Here is a 23,030-nt window from a genome sequence, read left to right as displayed (position 1 = left end):
ACTGCTTCTCCAAGCCAAGCTGGCTTTGTGACTTCCCTGGCACAGGAAGGCCAGAGCTGATCAACATGGCAGTCCTCCAACAACAGGAGATCATCCAAAGGAGACATGAATTCAGTGATGGAAAATCATGCAGCCACTTACAATGATACTTTGGAAGAACCCAAGTATAGGAACATTTTTTTAAAAGTATATATTTTGTTCAGTACGTGCAAGTGAAAAGACTCATAGGTAAACATATCAGCAAGGTAAAGGTCCAACTGGGTTGAGAAACGGAACCCTCACAGGCTGCATATGCACAAAAAAATAGCTGGAAAGGTCCACGAGATGCAGATACCAGTTGTGGCAGGTGCAGAGGGGTCCAGGTGGGAGGGAGCCTTGCTTCTTGATTTTTCAACCACGGGCCTGTATTCCTTTTTCAAAAGAGTTCTTTGTTTCTTTATTTGTTTTGTTTGCTTGCTTGAAACTTTTGGAGGGAAAAGGATAATGGTTTCCTTCTTTTTTTTTTTTTTTTTCAGTTGCAGATGGCCACAGTACTTTATTTTATTTATTTATTTTTATGTGGTGCCGAGGATCAAACCCAGGGCCTCACGTGTGCCGGGCGAGCGCTCTACCACTGAGCTACCATGCCAGCCCCAATAATGGTAGAAGAATTAATAGAGAGTTTTGATTCCTTGCCCCTTTATACTTCTTTATAATATTTCCAAGTCATTTTGTAGTACTAAAATAACAGAAAAAAAATCCACAAGAAACTTCTTGAACAGTTTTGTTCTAAAGTCATCCGTGGTTAGTGGGGCAGAGCAAGCTGGGGACCTATGGGGGGGGGGTCGGTGGCCTGCCCCGGTGCAGTGCTCAAACAGTGTGACTGGAGGGAATCGGCCCAGGAGGGGGAAGAGGCCTCCCTTTGATGGCAGCAGAGCATGGATAAGCAGGGAGCGCAGGCCATCCATGCACTGGGCAACCCAGCCAGGGTGTCGGAGACCCCAGCAGGGTAGGGAGGGTGACCCAGTGGAGCGGCAGCCTGGGGATGGGTGTTTGCACCCAAATACCACCATGCAGAACAGCTGTGGATAGCAGAGATACGACATATATGCTCAGAGTGTTGAGCAAATGGGTAAATATAGATGGTCCCCAACATAAGATGGTTCGACTTCTACTTTTTTGACTTTGACAATGGTGTTCAATAGACACAACACTTCAGAGTTTGAATTTGGGTCTTCCCCTGGGCTGGTGGCATGTGGTATGACATTTCTGATGCTGGGGAGCAGTGGCGAGCCACAGCTCTCGGTCACCCATGCGATCGCCAGGGGAACTCACCCATATTCCGCAGCGTGCTGTGCTACTAAGCATGGCATTCAACAGGTTTGGAGTGTTAAAATGCATTTCGACGTGTGATATTTTCAGCTCAGATGTGGTGCATTATATAGGGATCATTACCTGGGTCTGCTGGGCAGGCCTAGGAGCCCTTCTGGGATGTTCCAATAGAAAGAGCAAAGCTGCCACCAGACCTGGGCTTTGAAATACTGCTTTCCACTGAAAAGAACCTGGGCTCCTTGCAGGGACCCTCAGCTCCAGGTCTGGGGTGGGGAGAGCCTGAAGCACCTTGTGCCAAAAGGATGGTCAAGGATTAACTGAGGAAAGGTCGCCAAACACTGCTTGAGTGAGTGCCCACTGGACAGTCAAGGTGTCTAGCCCTGAAGGACAGGGAAGAGGGAATGCCAGAGAAGAGCTGTCATTAAAACGAATAGTAACCATGGATTGTAACCCTTCGAATAAAACAGGAAACCACAAGTCCATACTGATACAAGAAAATAAACGAGTAAATTCAGGATAAGAGGAGGAAAGGGAGGTACAAAGGACCTCTCCAGAGAATACTTCTGCAGGGGAAATTGCCTTTACAGTCAGGGTGCTGGGCACACACCACCTTCATTGGACGGATGAGACTGTGCTGCATCTATGGGACACAATGAGAAGGTGGTGTCGCTTCTGTGATTCTGGCCCTGGACAGATAACTTGAATTAATCCTGAAGAAATATCAGATTGAGGGGGCATTATGCAAAATAACTGGCTTCTAACTTCAAAAGTGCCAATATCCTGACAGTCAGGGAAAGAGGGAACTGTTCAGACAGAAGGAGAGAAAAGAGATAACGAAACGCAAGTAATTCTGAACAGAATTCTTTTGTTGCAAAGGACATTCTCAGGACAACCGTTGAAACTTGAAGGTGGTCTGAGCACGGAGTGTCAAATAAGATATCTGTTTAATTTCCCAATTTTGATGGCTGTGTTGTGGTTACACAGGAGACTGTTTTTATCTTTAGGAATTATACTGAAGTATTTATAGATGGGGTCTCAGATGGGCAACTTACTCCCCCAGAAGGATCGGGAAAAATATAATTCTTTGCACTGAATGTCCAAATTTTCTCTAATTCTGTGGTAATTTTAAAATTTAAAAAATCTGAAAAACTGATAAACTCCAATTACATCTATAAATCCAACACCCCTAAATATAGCACATGTGATCATACATTACATATTGGTCTTGTCTAGACATTAATAGTGTCTAAATATATGATCTGGGTAAATATACACTTCTGGCACCTGGGAACAGAACTGGACTTCCTTGTGCCAAATGGGAGGTGTCAAGCCCTGACGTCCAACGAGGTTATAAGGGGAGCAGGATAGCTCTATGACTGCAGCTGGAGGCCACACTCCTGTCCCCAACATCTAGCCATCCTATTCCAAGACAATGGCTTCCGAAATTCAGAAAGTCACAATTTTAATATTCTCTCCCATTGTTCACGGGATTCATTGAGATCTCATAAATGACACTGTTTCAGGACCCCACACACACGTCACAGACTGTCTGGTGTCCCTGGACGTGGCCTGATGGTTTGCAGAAGGGGAGGCTCTGGTTCCAACTCCACCCTCTCTGTGCAGCCTGATCTTCAAGCGCACAAGGGGATGTGCCCGGGGTGGCTGGGGACCAAGTGAGATAATGGGGAAGACCTCTAAGCAGATGGCAAATGACATGTTCTGTGAGTAGGAACCGTTTCTTATCACTTCAAAGTTGTCGGTAACTATGTCTCCTTGTTTTGATTCCAGAAATGTGGTCGCTGCTCTGATAAGAGTGATAAGTCGTAGGGTGACTATAGCTACCAGGGATGTCCTGGGTATTTCAAAGCAGCTACTAGAGAGGACCTGAATGTTCTCATCATGAAGAAATGATAATCAAGATGATGAATAGACTCATTCCCCCGATTTGATCGTTGCACGACGTATACGTGTATGAAAACATCACACTGTACTCCATAAATATGTACAATATGTGTCCACTTAAAATAAAATAAAACCTAAAAAGTGAAAAGCACCCAGAGCCGGTCTCGCTGGGCTCTGAGGTGTCTCTATTTTTAGCCAGGGTGGACCTTGAGCTTGTTCTATGAGACCTGTTTTCTGTCCTCAGAGTTCCTTCTAGTTCAGCGGAGAGAGAATGGGAAGGGCAGGGTGACATGGAGGTCAGTATCAGGAAAGTGAAGCTGAAAGGAGACTGTTCCCAAGTGGAGGTGCTCTGCTAGAGACCTTTGTCCCTCTGCATTGGGAGGGGTTTGTGGAAGAAGGTTCAAGACCCGAATTCACATTAAATAATATCTGCTGAACACCAACTATCTCAGTATGGCAGATGAAGAAGCAAGAGACGGTCCCAGCCCACCAAGTGCTCAGAAGCCCATGGGGAAAGGAAAACAGCCCACTAGACATTGATTCTCCCAGGAAATGGCTTCTGTGTGCACTGCGCCTAGGGAACGCCACCTACGTGCCTGGCCCTCGGTGATGTCCTGGGAAGAGCCAGATGAGTAAGATATGACTCTAGACACAAGGAACTCGCTGTCTCTCACAGGAGCAGACAGAAAGCAAACACTTCTCCATCACTAGGACAAAGGTATTGTGAGAACCAGGAGGGGACATCCACAAGAGCTTCACAGAGGACAGCTGACTGGCCACAGGAGATGTATGGCTGCAGGCACTAGCATGTCCCCCTAGTTCAGTGGGCCAAGGGCTGGAGCATGGGGCCGGCTGAGGGCGCTGAGGCTGGAGCACTGGGCCGGCTCCAGTACCTCAAGGGCTGGCTCCAGTACCTTGTGGGCTATGCCCCAATTCAGACTTGACTCTGGGCAGTGGGAAGCCACTGAAGGGTTTAGGAATGGAACCAAGTAATCAGATTTGCATTTTAGAAAGATCAGGTGGGAGGTCACATGGGGGAGATCACACTGGGTTAGGGCAAAACAGGAGAGCATGGGACCATTTAGGTGGCTGTTCCCACTGTCCTTGGGAGAAGCAATGGTGCCTCAAACAAGGTAATGGCAGGTGGGACAGAGTGAGTGGGGTAGGTTTGGGGTTTATTTGGAAGATAGAGTTGACATGACTTGATGGTGAGATTTCTAGTTGAGTGGCTGAGTGGATGGCTGTGGAGTCTTCACTGGTAGGAGCTACAAATGAGATTGTAAGTAAGGGCAAAAAAAAAAAAAAAGAGAGAGCCCCCCCCCCTTTTTTTTACTTTGAGGTGTTTTAAAAGATGTCTAGGTAGAGATGAAGGGCAAATAATTGTAACTGTGGGTCTACGGCTCAAAAGAGAGGCAGGTACTCCTGGTAGAGAGATGGTGTGCTAGTCACAGATGATGGACAGATCCCGGGGAGTTTGTGCAGAGGTGGCGAAATGGAGATTATGTAGCAAAGAGGGGTCAAGAGGTGGCAGGAGAACCAGAAGAGGAGTGTCAGGATGACATCCAAAGAGAGCAAAATGTTTCAAACGCGAGGGGGCATCGCAGTGACAAGAGATGTGGAATTTAAGATGCCTGGAAAAGCACACATTCGATAGGGAACAACCGATGATCAGTGACCCCACCAAGGATCCTTAGGGGGAGTGTCTGGGGCTGATGCTGGTTTTTATTTTAGGGGAATGGAAACTATTTCTTTAAGAAACAAGGTGGACTGGGGATGCAGCTTAATGGTCGAGCACTTGGTTAGCATGCTCGAGGCCCTGGGTTCAAAAAAGAAAAGTGATAGTGCCTGGTGCGGTGGTGCACGTTTCTAATCCCAGCTGCTTGGGAGGCTGAGGCAGGAGGATGGGAAGTTTGAGGCCAGCCTTAGCAATTTAGCAAAACCTTATCTCAAAATGAAAAATAAATAAACAAACAAACAAACAAACAAACAAACAAATAAATAAATAAATAAATAAAAGGACTGGGGATACAGCCCAGTGGTGGAGCACTCCTGGGTTCAATCCTCAGCGCACCCTCCCCCTCCCCCCCAAAGAAAGAAACATGCTGGTGAAGGGGAAGAGGAGGAGAGTAAACTTCCAATATAGCAAATTAACTTCTTGGATCTTTTCCTCTTTTTTTTTTTTTTTTCAGTTTAATGACACACAGCCCGCCAACCACGTGGACAGGGCTGAGCGGAGCCATCCACCATGGAAATATTTCTAGGTCTCCTCAGAGACTCAGTGCAACAGCAGAGAGCCCTCTAAAGATCAGGGGTGGCTCTGTTTGGAAAGGGGAAGCAGTGATCCTTCTGATGTTCCTATCCCTTTGGGCTTCAAATGAACAGCATGCAAATGAGCACCTGGCTGTGAGTCAGCAGTGAGTAACCCCTCTGCTCTGTGGGATGCTGGGCCTGTGGCATACAAGGCCTCCCTGGCTCCCCTGCAGCCGGGAGAGCTGCTCAAGGCAGCCTCTGTGCCCCGATCCTGGCCTTTGCGGGAGTCACCCCTCCCAGACACAGCTCTTGGGTCAGACCAGCTGTTTGCTGCACCTGCCCAGGCTGGTGGGCTCAGTCGATGAAAACTGCTTTACCTGCTTCCTACGGCCTGGGTCCTCCGTGTCATACAGTAATTCAGAAACTTCGATATTCATTTATTAGCCCAGTATGATGGCGCACACCTGAAGTCTCAGCAACTTGGGAGGCTGAGGAAGGAGGATGGCAAGTTCAAGACCAACCTCAGCAACTTAGTAAGGACCTATCTCAAAATGAAAAATAGAACGGGCAGGGGATGTACCACAGTGGTAAGCACCCCTGAGTTCAATCCCTAGTACCACTACTAAAAAAAAAATATATATCATTAGGTGACCCTGCCTGTGAAACTGATTTATGCTAACTCAACTGTGACAAGGACATCCCTGAAAAGAAAAAGCAAATGTAGTTATTTACATTCAAATATATATAGCTGCCAAGGAGCTGAATTGCTCTGACCAGCTGGGTAGCTCGTCTGTTCCCAGGAGGGAGGGTCCCCAAAGGAAGCAAGACACACAGCCTACCGCTTGCCTTGGAGCCTGAGCAGAGTGGAGTACCACACCAGCTCTGGGAACTGGTACCAGGAAGACCCTTGGCAGCTGCCAGGCAGGATTCCTGCCTCCAACAGGACAAGGACATACTGCCGCCTAGCACACCCAGAAAGCCTGCCAGCTGCTTCATGTCCTTCCAGCCTCCTCGTCTCCTTCCAGCCTTTCCTATGAGAATAGTTGCTGAATGACCCAATGGGTCTCCTCCATTCCTTCTCCACACAGGTTTTCATTGACTTTCTTAGATGACTGTTCTTTGCTGACGGGGGAAACCCTACACATACCAGGAAGCTACCCTGCAATAATTGCCAGGGTAACGTCTGGGGAAGGCCTCCTCCGTGTGAGTCCAGGCCTGTGTTGGGGTTCCTGCTGGCTTGAGCCACTGGGCATGGGCGTTTGTTCTGCCTGAGGCCTGTCTGGGGGTATGTCTTATAGGTCACTGTTCGGTGGAGCTACAGGGCCTGGGCTTTAAGCCACAGGGATGTATAATTTTAGAAGAGGAGTCAAAACCACTTTGAGAGAGGAAACAGCAGGTGGAAAGTTGGGTTAGCTCCACTGCTATGATGTGGGTGGTTCAGAATCAGAGAAGGATCCAAGCCTGGGGCAGAATTCTTTTTTTTTTTTTTTTTTTAAAAGCAAAAGGAGCCAGGCGTGATGGCACATGCCTGTAATCCCTGTGGCTCTGGAGGCTGAGACAGGAGAATCGGGAGTTCAAAGCCAGCCTCAGCAAAAGTGAGGTGTTCAGCAACTCAGTGGGACCCTGTCTCTAAATAAAATACAAAATAGGGCTGGGGACGTGGCTCAGTGGTTGAGTGCCCCTGAGTTCTATCCCTGGTACCCCCTCCACCAAAAAAAAAAAAAGCAAACGAGTCCCTAACTCCTACTACAGACCAAGGCATGATTCTGCCCTCTTTCTACTACTCTATAACTTATTTTTAAGCAGAAGAGGGGGAAAAAAATCTCCAATTCCCAGTGCCTAGGCCAGAGTAGAGTAACCACCAACAGAACAGCTGTTAACATGGCTGACGCTGGTTCCTGTTAACTGCTTGAGTCAAGTTAAAGGCCTGGCAGGGAATAAATTCTGGCTGGCTTAGCAAGAAGAGAAATTTCAGAGGTAGCCACCACAGATGGTAACAGATGTCATGGAGCTCTGAGCAGAATCCGCCAGGGACTCCACTGTCTCAGTTAAGCAAAAAAGCCAAGAAATATCCAGCCAAGCCAACTGCCAATCACATAGCCCAAGAATCCCAGGAAGCCAGGAAGGGTATAAAAGTTTCTTTAATTAAAATCTTCACTGCTTCATCCATAGATCTGTCAGCCATAGCTCTTCAAAAATCTAGAATGTCAGCTCAAATATCTTCGCCTGGCCCAGTGTGGCCAGCAGAAAGTACTAATGTACCATTTGTAACTACAGTATTGACTGCTATACTTGTAGGACTCAAAGTAATGCCTTCTAGATCCCAGGACAGTTATCTGCCTCGTGGGTGCTGGGAGCTACTTGAGAAGCTATTTACTCACTTCCTTCTATTACAGTGCAGGGTAGTGGTTACCAGTGTGGGCTTGAGTCACACAAGCTTGGGGCTGAATAAACAGCTCCACTGTTACCCAGTTACTTAACTACTCCGAATCCCATTTTCGTTATATTTTAAGCAGGGATAATAGTGCCTACCTTACTTGGAGGTTGAGATGGTCACATTTGATATTGCACGTAAAGTACCAGTGCATGGTACCTAGGAAGTGCTCAAAGAATGTTAGGTGGCATTCCATATCTACAAATGCTAGAAGGGTACTGTGTGGTATTGCCGTGATCCTTATGTGTCCCACAAATTTCTGTATCTCATGGCCACACTTATTAGCAGGAAACTCTATATGTGGGTTTGCAGATAATCTGCAATCTTATGGTTACCAACTCATAAAAAAATTATGAGATGCTGTTAGACTTTGTTACCTTGTCAAGTTGTGACTACGGACACTCTCAGATGTCCAAGGTAAGTTTTTCTCTTATATTAGGAGTCCATGTGTTACTCAAAATCGGAAAGTACTGCTTTATTCTAGAGCACTATCTTTCATTATTAGCTAGAAATCAACTATTAAACCTCCCTCCCCCCAACCCCAAGGGAAACCCAGACTTGATGTTTTCCCCCAAAGCAACATTTGGGAGTATGCTGGGCTCGACACACACACACACACACACACACACACACACAGCCAATCCAATCACTTCTATTTTCTGAATTTGCATCTTCAGGCATCAAATGACAATAGTGTCAAAATAACAGTTGTGTCCCATATGATTTCCAAAGATTCATTATGCTCTATTTTCCAGGGCAGGGAATGGGCCAATGTCATTAAGAATGTTTCTGTCATACGAGAGTTTAGTTATTTTGTTTGTACACAGTGGGTGATTAATGGAGAAAACTGCTCAGGACGTCGACTTGCCTGGAAACAGAGGGCTAAAAAGGCAGGATGGTGAGCAGGCAAAGGCACAGAGCCCGGAAGCCCCGCTTCACTGGCCATACCTTGGGGAAAGTGTTTTGGAGCTCCAATCATCCAGATAATGGTGACAACCTTAGACTGGTCCAGTTGAGTTCACATGCCATAAAATAAAGGTGCTTTGTAAAAACTAAAGTAGTACAAACAAGAACCCCACTGGTGACCTGCTCATTCTTGCCCTGCATGGTCATGGGCCACCTGAGCCAGCACTGCATCCTTCTTCTCTCCCTGATCCCTGCTCATGAGCTCTGCAGTAGTGCTCACCAGCACTTCCCCTTTCCACAGCCTAGGACTTGTTTCCTAGTATTCCAAGTCTGACTATGAATAACCACCATCTTTCCCTTACCCCAGGGCTCAAGAAATGGACCATACATACGTCACATCTTGCCAATGTCTATGGAACAGAGGACTTAAAATTAATTTAAAAACTGATTAGGGAGGACAGGGGTTAGGAATGAATAGACAGAGCACAGAGAATTGTTAGGGCAGTGAAGCTATTCTATATGATGCCATTATACATCTGTCCAAAGCCACAGAACCTGTAACATCAAGGTGAACTCTAACAAAACCATGGACTTTGGTTGGCTCTGTGTGGATACTGTTCATGGATTGTAACAATGCACTACTCTAGTACGGAATGTTGATAACGGGGGAAGCTGTGCCTATGTGGGGGTAGGAGATAGGAATCTGTTCGATTTTGCTACAAAATCAAAAACAATATATGTTTTAGGCACCTGTGTCTAAAACTGCTTTAAAAAACAAAGTACATTACAACTGATTTTATACACACATACACATTTGCTACTAAGATGAATCGGGACAAATGTGAAAATTTAAGAAAGCTAACTCTTTATTTAACACCAAAGCTAATGTCAAGTGTTTATTTAAAAAAATAATGGCACCTGCTTTGAATTCATTGATGACACCACCATGGGGTGGAGATCTACAGAGAAATTACAATTGTAGGCTGACGTGAAACTATGTAGTATTTCACAAAATGGAAATTCACAAACATCACAATCAACATTTCCAGTTTCTACTTTCAAAGCCGCTAAGTATTGCCTAAATGCATCTTAAACAGCACATTTTGTTGAAACATTTCTCTTAGGACAAACATGGCAGACATGCTTTAAATAAATTAAAACTGCAACACATAAATCATTCCTAGAACAATCAAGGTACATTACTTTCCAGCTTTTTATAAACGGAATTGTATTGACTTCTACCTCTACCTTAGGGGTTACCAAGCTCCTGTTACCTGGAATTTTTTAAAGCTTCTTACTCACTTTTGTTGTGAATAGGCCAATCTTATTGTTTTCAGATTTATTTTTTAGAGACTCACTCCCTTCTAGTGTGTGTGCTTGGCCTTCTTACCTCTCCAGATAAGCCTGAAATTTGAAACAATGCCACGTCTTCACAACCCCAGCCCACTCCTCAAAATTAAAGGAACAAGCAAAATGCGTTGTTTAATCACACATTTTGAGATTAGTATTTAAGTTGTTTCAAACCAATACAACTCTATCTGCATTTAATGTAAAAAAAAATAAATAAATCGTTCCCATTCAATGCAAAATAATTTGGTATTTAAAATTCAACCCAAAAGGACACATGTAATTAGTTGCCTGAGGGAAACTAGTTCCTTCTGTATTATTGAACCTATAATTAAACTTGATATGCTAGAAAAGTGACAGGGAAATAAATATACACTGGGGGCAAAATCTAAATGAAAGTAAGACTGACAAGGCAGGAGGAGGGCTAAAGCCAGGAGAATGCTGATCCACAGGATAATTACCAAGCATCTCCAGCTAAAGTGAAAGGGGTGTTTCAGAAGATTCCACCCTATCAGTGGGCTGTAGGGATCTTGCCGGCCTGACGACGCCTGTGTCTGCTGTCCAAAATCAGCCCCGGAGCGCTTTAGGTGCTGCTTCACTGTGTGTGTGTGTGTGGTTGTTTGTTTCAAGAAAAGGTTTTGTTCTGGCTTAATCATACCCCAAAGAGGAGCTGAAGTAATTCAAAACCCACAAGAATTTTTAAAGTTTTTGTCTTTAAAGAACCATCATTATCCTAGTTATCATGATGATAATAGGTCACTGAACAACCTGCCGCTAGAATCCCGCATCTTAAATGGCTCGCTAAGGCTTATGCAGTGACAAGGTACTTTACCCAGCCAACAATCGGTATTCGTTTTCAGACAGGCACAGGATTTTTACTGCCAAGGAAAGGTGCAAACAAGGGGCCAGTTGACTTAAATGTCAATTAAATCTCCCATTCCAGAATATGTCACAGCCATATCACTATTTTTTAACTGTATATTTAAAAGATGTTATTTCATTAAGAGAACAAACAATAAGAGGTATATTCCTTAAGAGGAGAATAAACCGCAGAGAGCACGGAAAAGCGTGAGAAAAAAGCTTCATGAACTTTCCATGAGATGTTAAAAATAAATGTGCATGTAGGCAGAGCATGTCCAAGTGAAAACAAGGTTGTTTGACACTTAATGAGAGTCAATGGAAATATGAATTTTTAAAAGGAATTCACGATCAAGTCAGATGATTTAGGCCCTCCACTCTTTCCAAATGGAGCCAGTTCTAGGAGGTTCTGTTAATGGCTACAGACTGGAGGGGGCAGAGCGTGCTGCTTCTCATTTTCTTCTCTCCTCTCTCTGGGGAGAAGACACACAGATTCTAGGTCTGAGATGTGTCAGTCACAGCAAGGGGCTGGCAGAGAGCGGTGTGTGCCCACACAGAATGGTGCTCTCTTCCTGGGTCCTTCCAGAGCTCTCAGCCTCAAGGTAGAAATCCCACTCATTCCCTCTGAACTACCAGCAGCATCGACACCCATCCCACCTGTGGCATGTCCAAAGAACCCCTCAGAAAGATCCCCAAGCAGTAAGATGAGCTCAGTTCCACTTAAGGATAAAGGCTGATGCAAGCACACCATTCTTTCTCCTTCCCTGCTCTCGACCCAGAACCCTTGTCTGTCTGCTGGATTCAATGGATCACAGTGTATACAGTCAGCTTGGGAGCCCTGGGGGTGTCTGGCATAGAGAGGGGACATAACCATGCCATGGGGTGGGACTAGTAACTCCCTTGTCTCCGATTACAAAATACTTTATAACCAAAGATTTAATGAAACAATGTTTATTGTTTTAAAAAAGCTTCAGTCTGGAATCTGGGATTGCGGTTGAACAGTTTGTGAATTTACTAAAAACTACTGAATCTTACATTTAAAAAAATAGATAGGTTGAGTCGTGTCTCACGCACACGTGCTAGACTTGGTAGTAAATGCTCAACTCTTCCATTCTTTCAAACCATGGCACTGTCACATTTTTTCCAGGAGATTTCCCTTAAAAACAATTGTTAGCAAAATATTGCACTTAATTTAAATCCAGGAGAGCTGACATCTTCTGGAAGAAAATCTACATTAATCTGCATCTTTACACCGGCCTTGGGAAGGTGGGGGTGGCTACAGGAGGAGGAGGAGGAGGGGCTGAATAGCAGTTCTCATTAAAATCGCCTATGTCTTCCTTTTTGTTTTACAGAGAAACAGATTTAAAAAGAAAGTTATTATCTGAGCTGAAGATAGAATCCTCCAAACAGGACGAAGATATTAACTTGTGAATGCTTTCCTTCAGTGGCAGGGTGGCAATCTATTACCTTGGAACTTTTCTCAGTGAGATCCTAAGAGACAGATGGCAATCTTGGCTCAAATTCTAGATTTAATTTATTCTATTCTTGCTGGCCTTTCACATCCTTAAAAGGACCCTCTCAATCTCCATCCAGGTGAATGGGCTTCCACTCATCTGGTCACAATCCAAATAGACCAAATGTCATATCTTCCTCATGCTTCCAGTTTCAGTGTTCCTACCTCAGTGGATGTTAGCTTTGCAAACTACAATTTTGCTGTCCTTCTTCAAGAAAACACCCTGCAACACAAGCATCATTTGATTTTACTTCCTGAGTAAGTATTGCCATCTTCACAGACCTGAGTAAAACCGATCCCACAAAAAAATCCCTTCCTCAAAGGGGATTTGTCACAATTAAGATTTGCCAAAACACAAAACTCTGGGAGTGGTTTTCACAGGGCCCAGAATTAACAAAGCCAGTTTGTTGAGGAAATGGAAATATTCCTGCATACTCCAAAGGTTATTTGCTAAGGAATTAAGACAAAATCAGGTGGTGGTTCCCTGGGAATCATCCTAGTGTGTTACCATTTAAAGTGCAACAAAACTTGTAAGAGAGACCGGTTGGATAAACAGGTGTAAGATTTCCACGTTATGAGGTCACGTATGATTGACTACTGAACACTGAGTACATAGGGACATATGCTCATCTGTGCCAAGTGGGACAGATTACACAGAGATCTGCTATACTTCCACAGGCCACAAGTGTTCAGCATTCCCAATGCCTATATTTCTTCTCCTCCTCAAATCATGTCATATCCTTGCTGTTTACAGGACACCACCACCACCGCAAAGCTCAACTGTGACAAAAGATTTTAAGGGAAAATAGAGACGGAGGCCCCTTTTCTTCTGGGTTGCTAAGAATGCCAAGGGCTCAAGAAATAGGGGTTCACCATGCTGGGCTCGTCAGGTGGGCAGGGAATCTGGTCTGATTAAGGCAGTGAGCCATGTGGGAAGAGCTCTGAAACAGATTCATGTTAACCAAGTACAGGGACTGAGTTGGCAACTGCTACCGAATTAAGAGAATTGTAGTTATTTACACCACACAGTTCCAGTCCTTATAATCTTCAGTCGGCACAACTGTTCATTTAAAAATTTGGTAGTTTGCGCAGTTTTCATTAAAATAACAACTTGGGAAAACGTGAAGGCAGGAACCAGTGGCTTCATCTTGGTATTATTATCCTTTCTATGGCACACAGAATATGGTCCCAGTTTTTGCAGAATATTGCAAGAATCGTCACAGCAAAGAAGGTGCCAAGAATGTGGAAGCGGCTCTTCATCATGGGTGAGACGAACTTGGCAATGGTGGACACGCACACCAGGATGACAGTCATGAAGGCCAGGACCACGTTGATGCACTTCCCCAGGAGCACCCTGGCGTTCACCGCGTCTGTCTGCAGGGTTTGCTGCTCTTGCTGGTGGAGCTCCAGCTTAGAAATGCGAGTCTGGCAGGATTCCAAGGCTTCCTGTGGGCAAGAGGACAGCGAGGATCAAATGCTGCTGAGATCACGGGCAAAACGTGTACGCACATGCAGACTTGCACACCCCAGCTTAGAACCTCTTAGCGCCTGGGATGCCTCAAATCCCCACGCCAACAATGAGGACGATGACAGACAAAGCCGAAAAACAAGGATCCCAAGGCTTGTTTTATCCTGCTTTTCATGCATTGAATGAGCATGTGCATACAACCAGAAAACACCGTAAATGAAGAACTGTGGTTAAGTTTTTGGACTACACCTGTATTTGAAAGTAAAGTGATTTGAAACTTGGCATCTGTTGGTATCATCAGGGACAAACCAGGGGTGGGAGAGGACTGCATTTTGTGATGGCAGACTGCTTCATTTCTGGCACCTGCGATCCCTCACTGCTAGTTCTCACATCCACTGCTTAGTCTCTACAGTGACTTTGGAGAAAAGTGGCAGGAGGGCGGCAGAAAGAGGCAGGCAGGACAGAGAGCGGGGCAGCTCTGCTCCCACCAGCTTTCTGAATGCTGTGCTCCTCAGGTCACCACCCCAAGCTACCTTCCTAGATGTTGTGCATTCCAAGGTCCAATACCTAAGACACGAGGACTCTGAGTGCACCTCCAGCTGGCAGTCCCTCCGACACTGTCAGCTCCTCCAATGCAACAGGTCAAGGTGCATTTATATACTGCACCTGCCTAGTGCCTGCACTCAACCCTCCCCTCCAGCACTTCTTCTCAGACTATGAGGCACCATGATCCTCACACCAGAAGCTTGAGAGGCACCAACACCCTCTCATCTAATCCATTACCTGCTCCATCAATGAAACATCCATGTCTATCTTAATAGTCCATCTCTCTCCTTCCAGTTGCCACCCAATCTATGTCACCAGGATCTCCCACCTGCAATGACTATATACAAATCTCCCCACATTCACTCTCGTTTCCCAACCTCATGAATCTATCTTCCTTGTATCAGCCCAAGTGATCTCCTGAAGATCATATCTGTGACACTACTCTTCCTAATACCATTCAAATCTTCACCACAGGCCTTGGGCATCTACGTGCATGGCCAGGTTTGGGCACCCCCTCCTGCCTCACTTAATGCCAGTCACCCTGCCTCCCCATGCTCTGGGCAAACTGGCTTTTCCCAAGTTCTGAAAAGGAGCATATACTTAACATCCGGGCCTTTATAAAATCTGTACACTCTGCTTGTAGTATGTGTCTTCCCAACTCCTACCTCTCTCTACTTGTTGATCTCCCACTGGTCTTTTAGGTCACACCTTGAATGTCACATCCTGAGGGGAGATGTCACTCCAACTAGGGGACATGAGCTGCATGCAGACAGGGCCTACGTCCACCACTCCAGCACAGAGCCAGTGCTCCACACAGCATGTCACCTGCCACGCACTGGCTGAATATAAAAACCCTGGGTGCCAGGAACAGAATGTGAGGTCCGGGAGAGAAAAGCCAGTGAGTCACTTGGGAGAAAAGGACGTCACTATAGAGTAAGGCCCCTTTAGTTCACTAGCCTGATGACTATATCATTTGCCAGTATCTTTATGCGATTAAAATAGTCATCTTTGCAGGTTTTAAGCAAGCATAATGGTTTCAACGTTGATTTGCTTTTCTTCTGCTGAATATGCGCTATGGGCTAAAGAACAGGGTTCTGTTACTATAGTAACTTTCATCATACTAGGCTACCAACCAAAAGGATAAAGCTTCCTCAGATCTTCACATGCTAAACAGCGCTGGCTTTCCGCAGTAGCAGGCACGTGCCCAGGAAGCAGGCATGCTTTCCAACAGCAGGCCCAAGGCTTCCCGCACTACAGACATGGTATAAAAAAGGTGACAGAATGAGGTGGAAAAAAAAAATCAAAATTTCAGGCACAATCATTCATCTTTGACTGGGTTGATTAACTGCTTGTACAAATGAATTTTAGAATTGCCTGGAACCACTGTCAATTTTTTTTTAACTGAAAGAAAACCCCAGAAAATTAAGTAGTGAATTGCAAGGAATTTTGATTACAGGACCTAGAAATATTAAGCCCCACAATTTTTAGTATTTCTTTGGATCCAGTATTAAACTTACTGGGGATGAGAACACAGGGGTTATCTTTAGATAGTCTTAATTGGGAATTCAGGGCTAAAAGGACGGGGGAACTCTCAATTGCTTAAAACAATAAAACACTGTGTCCCTGAAGGCAACAGCCACCCTCATCCATCCCAGCTCACTCCTGTTACACGCCTGGTTAGAAGAACCGGGGAAACAGGAAGAGGTAAAGTTGGCAGGCCCAACTGCTGCAAGCAAGCCCTGAGGACTGTGGCTGCTCAACAAGAAAATAAAGTCAGCCAGACGTCTATGCTTTAAATGTATCATCCAGTTTGATCTTCTTGGCCTTTTCAAATATAGCTCATTAATATTCCCATTTTATAGGTGAGGAAATTGAGGCACAGAACATTAACATCCAGGGTCACACAGACAGTAAACAGTGGAGCCGGGATTTGGCGCCCTGCAGTTATTTACACAGGTGTTCTTTTTACAATTTCAAGCTAGAGCTGAAAACCAGAAAATGCTGAAATGAACGCTTCTGAATATCTCAGTTCCCTCTGTGAAGTCCCTCCCTTCATCTTTACCCCTAGCATGTTTCTTAGAAAAGAGAACGACATTAACTCAAACCATCCCCTAAACAAGGAAACTGAATGTTCAAGGTACAACCCGGTGACACTCCAGGCCTGTTCTAAAATAGAATGACCTAGTAAATGACTGTATCGTCCACTAGGCAACATTTAACAGTTAAAATGGGTTCAGGCTTCTCAAACCAGTGGGTGGTGAAGGTTCACCTAACCTAGGGCAGAGCCAGCCATCCCCCACGTGTCTTTGGCACTGTGCTCTCTGGTGCTTTGGTTCCCAGAACGGTACAAGGCGACATCTGGGACTGCACAGGCTCAGCCCTCCACACAGGGTAGAATAAAACCTGTGCAGTTGAAACTGCAGCTCGCACACTGCAGGAGAAATCACCATCTTCACATTTCAATTTTCTCCCTTGTAAAGTGAGGTTCACTCAAGACTGCTGGTGGCCACTGTCTCCAAAGAAGAACATTACCGTAAGGCTACATTTTTTTTTTTTTTTTAAAGAAAGGTGATCAAGAAGCCAAGGGCTGTTTCAGGACAGTGGTGGTATCACATTAGGAAATCCTGGATGGGCCTTTGTTCATACAGATCCAGTTATCCCTTTCTTCTATCCACTGGGACCCTACCTGGCCCTTCCAGTCCCACCGTCCTCAGGAGTTTAATTCACATTCATTACTTAGGACAATGTGCAAGACCTTACTCAGGCACTTCACTTCTCTGTGCCTCAGTCTCTATATTTAAGAAGTGGAGCCAATAACAGGAACAACCTTAACAGGCTGTTGAGTAAATGGGGGGAAAAGGAGACGTGTAAAGAAGGGCTTTGCTAGTGTTGTCACACAGGGTGCTCTTGAATGCCTGAAATTCTTACAAGCATGAAAGATACCCTACAGAGGAGCAAACAGGCTTGCTTAGGACCACACAGCTGGTAACGGCCGACCTGGGACTAAAGCCTGAGGTTTACCACTGAGTCACCCGCCTGCTCCCCGCTGCTGCATTTCTATGGCCTTAGGGTCCGTGCCACTCATCCTGGCCCTTGCTCACACGTCTTGGGCTCCTTGGTATTGGGTTATTCACCATCTCAGCATTAAGCTTCTTGAAGGCAAGGTCTGTCTTATACTTTAAATTTCCTTACCCTGTTAGTGGGGACTGAACTCACCGAGCTAAATTTTACCACCGAGCTAAATTCCCAGCTCTTTTAATTTTTTGAGACAGGGTCTCACTAAATTGCAGAGGCTCTGGCCTTGAATGTGCCATCTGCCTGCCTCAGGCTCCTGAGTTTCCGGAATTACAGGTGTGCGCCACCATACCTGGCTTCATACTTTAATTTTTTAAAAAATCATTTTATTATCTTGAGGTAGATAATAAATACTTGTTAACTGAGTTAGGCAGAAAGTGTACAGGATACAGACTTAGCAATGTCTATAACATGCGCTAATGGGGACAGCAAGTGGAGAAGAAATGTTGTGCAGAGAAAAGATTTTGTCCCCCACACCAGGAATCCCGTAAGCTTTAGGATAATTAGGTCCTCAACACTGAGCCTAGGGGAATTCAGGGGCAGCATGTCTAGCCAGGGGAGGGAAGGCACCTGGATGTCCCTGGAGCGCTCATAGGCCTGGTAGGCCACCTTCTCCTCGGCGCTGGCCAACTCCTGCTTCAGGTTGGCGGTCTCATGCTGGTGCAGGTCCGTCAGGTCATGCAGCTGGTCTTCCAGGCGCTCGTACCTTGACACAGACGGGAACCCATTCTGAGCAAGGCATTTCACAGATCTTCTAGCAGCACATTCTAGAATGACGTCCTTTCAATCTTACTGCTGCCAGGGCCCCTTGGCTTGTTTCCACCCCTTGGGAGACCATTTTTCCAAAAATTGTAAATACAGCTGTGGGATAGCCCTGAATTCCAGCTCTGGAAAGAACTGGTCTCGGGTCTTAATGTGGTCTTCACCTTCGAGGTTTCGCCCAATCCCAAATCTGGCTTCTCCACCCATGTCACACTAGCACCTGAACTGGTGGCAGAGACAAAGGACAGAACTCATGGGCCCACACATTCACCAGGGCTGTGCAGGACCCTGCCCAAGGCAAGGACCCAGCACATTTGCAGTGGCTTCTCTGTCTTCTGGCCCCACAGTACCTGAGGGTTTATGGCCAGAGCCCACAAGGAAAGAGAGGCCGTTACTATCAGCCTCTACTCTGCAGCTAAATTCATCCCTGCCCAGAGTCTATACTCATATGGATACGCTTTGTGGTTCTTGGAACTTAAATGTCAATAAAAAAAATTAAACCTGTCACAAAGTACAGATTGGCTTAACAGGTGTCATTTACCAAAAGTCCAAATCTAAAGTAAGAGGACCACCAAGATTCCTGTTCCCATGCTCCGCCCTGTGCAGAGAGGACTTGTCTGTAGTTTGAAACCTTATGTCTGCTTTAAACAGGATGCACTGTTTGGGGAAGATGACTTAGCTTGGGATGACTGTGATCAATGCCAGTTCTAGACGTTTATGTGGGTCACCTGAGAGAAGAGTTTTTTTTAAAAGGAGACAAAAAAGTATGATTCAGATTTAATGATTTTCCTGGTATGGCTATACAGGTGCCAAATGTTGCAATTATTGTAAATAATCCTTTTAAAGGTCTCTTAAGTAATACACCAAGTGATTATATCATAGGTACACAAACTTTTTTTTTTTTTTTTTGGACACCAGTGATTGAAACCAGGGTGCTTAATCACTAAGCCATATCCCCAACCCATTTTATTTTTATTTTGAGACAGGATCTTGCTAAGTTGCTCAGAGCCTTGCTAAGTTGCTGAGGCTATCCTCGAACTTGTGATCCTCTTGCCTCAGCCTCCTGAGTTGCTGGGATTACAGGAGTGCACCACTGTGCCCAGCTTACAATTACTTTTGAAAACTATTTATGGTGAAAAAAAAATTAATGAATAAAATACAGCACATAAAAATACATGAAGACTTCAAGACCAACATACCAAATAAAACCTATCTTGTTGTACAATGATTAATTTTTTATATGACTGTTAGAATAGAGGAAAATCAAATATATATCTCTGAATTAGTGCTAATAAAACTATAACTGAAGTCTTCTGAATAAGTATCTTAATAGGCGCATGAGTCAGACTGTATAGTGATATTTTAAGAGACCCACGCATGTAATGACTTTCTCCAATTGTTACAAATCATGAAAATTGGAATTATGAAAGATGGAAAGAACTATTGATCCCTAAATGCCTTCTGATCTATATCCATATTTATTGAAAACACGTCACTTTCAAGTAGACAAACTTTGAAGTTAGTAATTTGCACTTCCAAAGAATTCCAGCAGAATGCTTTGACATACCTGTACCTTTCCTCTTGCAGGGTCTGAGAAATGAAACCATATTCCCTCTTAAACTGCACCTTCAGTGCCTCGATGTCCTCTGCCAGCTGGGCCTGGGTGTCCTTGATCTCCCTCAGCTCCTCCAGGATCATGCTGAGCTTGCCCTGGCTGTCCAGCGTGCCAGCCCCACCAGCCCCGAAGGACTGGTTCCCATTGCTGTCAGCCGAACCTGACGTGCCGCTGGAACACTCGTCATCGCTGCCGTATTTGGACTTGTTCACGATGGTAGCGCTGCCCCCGTAGACCCTTGAACTGGCCTCAGGCCTAAACTCCTCTAAGGAATTTTTTAAGTGCGCGATGTTGTCGGCGCTGCCAAACTTATTTCGGATCAAGTTGGCAAACTCTCTGGACTTATTGAAAACGAACACAGGTGGAGTGAGGGATACCCCTGGCATGCCCGACTTACTGCTCTCCAAGCCATGGGGGGCAGTTCGAGACTTCACGTGAGCTTCTTTCAGAGAGTGATGTATGTCCTTCAGGTTGTCTTTGGAAATGTCCTTTGAGCCTCTGGAGGCTCCATTCTGTTCGATCTCTCGGAGCTTTCTGTGATACTGCTCTAACTTCTTCTGCAGCTGTGCAATGGAGTGAGCCGACTTCTGGTTCTTCTTCTCAAAGACCTGCTTGATGCGCCCCGCCTGCTGCTTGTCGGCGCTGCTGACTAGCTTCAAATATTCTGCGACATTCCCATCACGGGATGTTTGCTCAATTTTGATCTGTTCTGTTACCTTCAGAATTTTCTGTCTCAGGTTGTCTGCACTGAGTTTGACCTTGTGGAAGTCCAGGATGCCATCTGGGACATCAAAGTTGAGGTTGGTGTCCGACCCCCCACGGCGTATGTTCAGGGGCAGGCTTAAGGTATTCATGTCATGACGTTCTACCTGAAAGAGACGGAGGCAAAGCACTTTAAACCTTCATGTCAAGGAGGCAGTTACCGTGACAGGATCTGTGCACACACGACAAACATACTTTAAGTTCCAGATTTCCAAAGTGCAGGTTTTATGGGATCAACACTCTGTACCGTCCAAGTTGAAGGCAGGACAGCCCAACTCTTTCCGACACCCCACGTATACTAACTAGACACGAGAATCGTATCTGCAGGGCATCCCATTTGCTGTCAGAAAATGCAGAATGGAATAAGGTCACCAGTCTGTCCTGGTTTCCAGGTGACTGGGAGGCCTGTCGTGCCCTGTCTCCGTTATGGGAAACGCATCTAATTTAGAAATTACTTGTTGGCCAAGAGAAGGAAGAAGGAAAAAAGGAAGTAAAGATCCAGAAGGTACATCCATCAGCACAAGAAAATTATTTTTTTAAATAAATAGATGTGATTGGAAAACACAATGCAAGGTAAACTTTAGTCATGAGTAACACAGCAGAATCTAGAAACAGAAACAAGTAACTCCAAACCATAATCAGTGATTTTTTTTTTTTTTTTTTTTAAGAAATAATGTCAACCCTTTAAAGACCACACGAAATAGCTTTCTCACTCACAGGCCACGGAGGAAAAAGAACTGCAAAGAGCCCTGAGCACCCTCAAGGGGAGCAGGAGCCTACAAGGGAAAGATCGTGCCGGTGACGTGGGTGTTTCAACAGACGTCACCTTGTTGGAACCGCATTCCTGTGCTAAGCCAAGGATGGCTAAATCCATAAATGTGTAGAAACGAAGAGTCAGGATTTGAATCCAAATCGCCTAACCCAAGTCTTCTCACCAGTGAATGCACCCCACTCTGACTGTCCTCAGAGGATGAACACTAGGTCTCTGCAGAGTTTAAGCACAATCTCCAAACAGCAGCTCAGAAGATCTAAACTAAGCATCTCAGTTGTCAAGTTGACAATCCTTTGGTTAGAATAATGCCATGATACAGGGTCTTAAGAGAAACCCAATGGGAGACAAAGGAATACTTTCTTAAATTTTTTTTTAAGTTGTAGATGAACACAATACCTTTATTTTGTTTGTTCTATTTTTATGTGTTGCTGAGGATTGAACTCAGTGCCTCATGCATACTAGGCAAGTGCTCTACCACTGAGCCATAAGCCTAGCCCAGACAAAGCAATACTAAGCACAAGTTACTTTTTTTTTTTTTAAAGGGACTAACAGACTGAGCAGCAAAAACTTAGCAAGGAATTAACTCAATAGACCTCAGAGTGCTTAGAACAAGCCCAATGTGGATACAGACCATTTTTAACAATGATATATCCTGCCCAGTGCTTTGTCCCTCAGAAGGCGCCCAACAGTACAGCAGGATACAATCCTAAGCCAGCGGGTCAGGCCTCCTCCATAACTTAAAAAGCTTGTTAATGTCATTTCTTGGCTTCTCTTCCCATGTTCAATTTGCATAAATGACGCTGGTTGCTTTATCTGTCAAAAGCACATCGTGCAGGAAAGGTGAAAGGAAATAAAAGCCAAATTACTGTAAGCCTAGAAAACAGGATGTACGGAAAAAGTACAGAGGAACTGTGACTTCAACTAGTCAAGGCACAGGGTGAGTGTTGGGGACAAAAAGGGTGATCTTCAAGTCCTAGAGGGGGGACCACAGGAAGCTCAAGGAGGCTGTGTACCTGTGGCTCATTAGTGGACCCAAACAGAAATGGGTCTAAACAATACAACCAAAGAAAACAGAAAACACAAAAAATGTTCATTTGGAGCAGACGTGGTAATTAACAGTAATAGTACCGTCAGTGAACCTAGAAGTTTGATTTTACTAGAGATACCAGTTCTGATCATGCTGCTGCTTAGAAACCCTGGCTCCCTTATGCCTCTCAAATGAAATAATACAACCTGGCCACCGTATAGCTCCATCAACTTTCAGGCCTCACTTGTTTCTGAAGGATGACAACCAAACCACCCAAAGTTCCCAGAATGAGTGCGATATCCTTGTGCGTACATTTGCATTGCCGGCCACTCATCTACTACTACTAGTACTATTTTTTTTGTGTGTGTGTGTACCAGGGATTGAACCCAGGGGTGCTCAACCACTGAGCCACACTACCAGCCCTTTTTATTTTGAGACAAGGCCTCACTAAGTTGCTGAGGTTGGCTGTGAACTGTGATCCT

The 23,030-nt window shown here is 45.1% G+C and overlaps 1 protein-coding gene across 10 annotated transcripts in view; it reads right to left on the bottom strand.

Moving 5' to 3' along the window:
* Positions 1-9,647: 9,647 nt before the first annotated feature.
* Tmcc3 (transmembrane and coiled-coil domain family 3) overlaps positions 9,648-23,030 on the bottom strand; it is a 261,814-nt gene continuing 248,431 nt past the window's right edge. For all 10 annotated transcript variants that reach the window (XM_078052994.1, XM_078052995.1, XM_078052992.1 and 7 more), the window contains 3 exons: positions 19,940-20,856; positions 18,181-18,316; positions 9,648-13,967 (listed from right to left, as the gene is read on the bottom strand). In XM_078052994.1, the coding sequence (XP_077909120.1) occupies positions 13,665-13,967; positions 18,181-18,316; positions 19,940-20,856 (1,356 nt within the window). In that variant the 3' untranslated portion in view covers positions 9,648-13,664. The remainder of the gene's footprint in view (positions 13,968-18,180; positions 18,317-19,939; positions 20,857-23,030) is intronic.

The sequence above is a fragment of the Ictidomys tridecemlineatus genome, chromosome 6, assembly GCF_052094955.1.
Source record: "Ictidomys tridecemlineatus isolate mIctTri1 chromosome 6, mIctTri1.hap1, whole genome shotgun sequence".
Lineage (NCBI taxonomy): Eukaryota > Metazoa > Chordata > Mammalia > Rodentia > Sciuridae > Ictidomys > Ictidomys tridecemlineatus.
The sequence above is the reverse complement of the archived record's forward strand: the minus strand, read 5'-3'. Positions and strand labels throughout refer to the sequence as shown.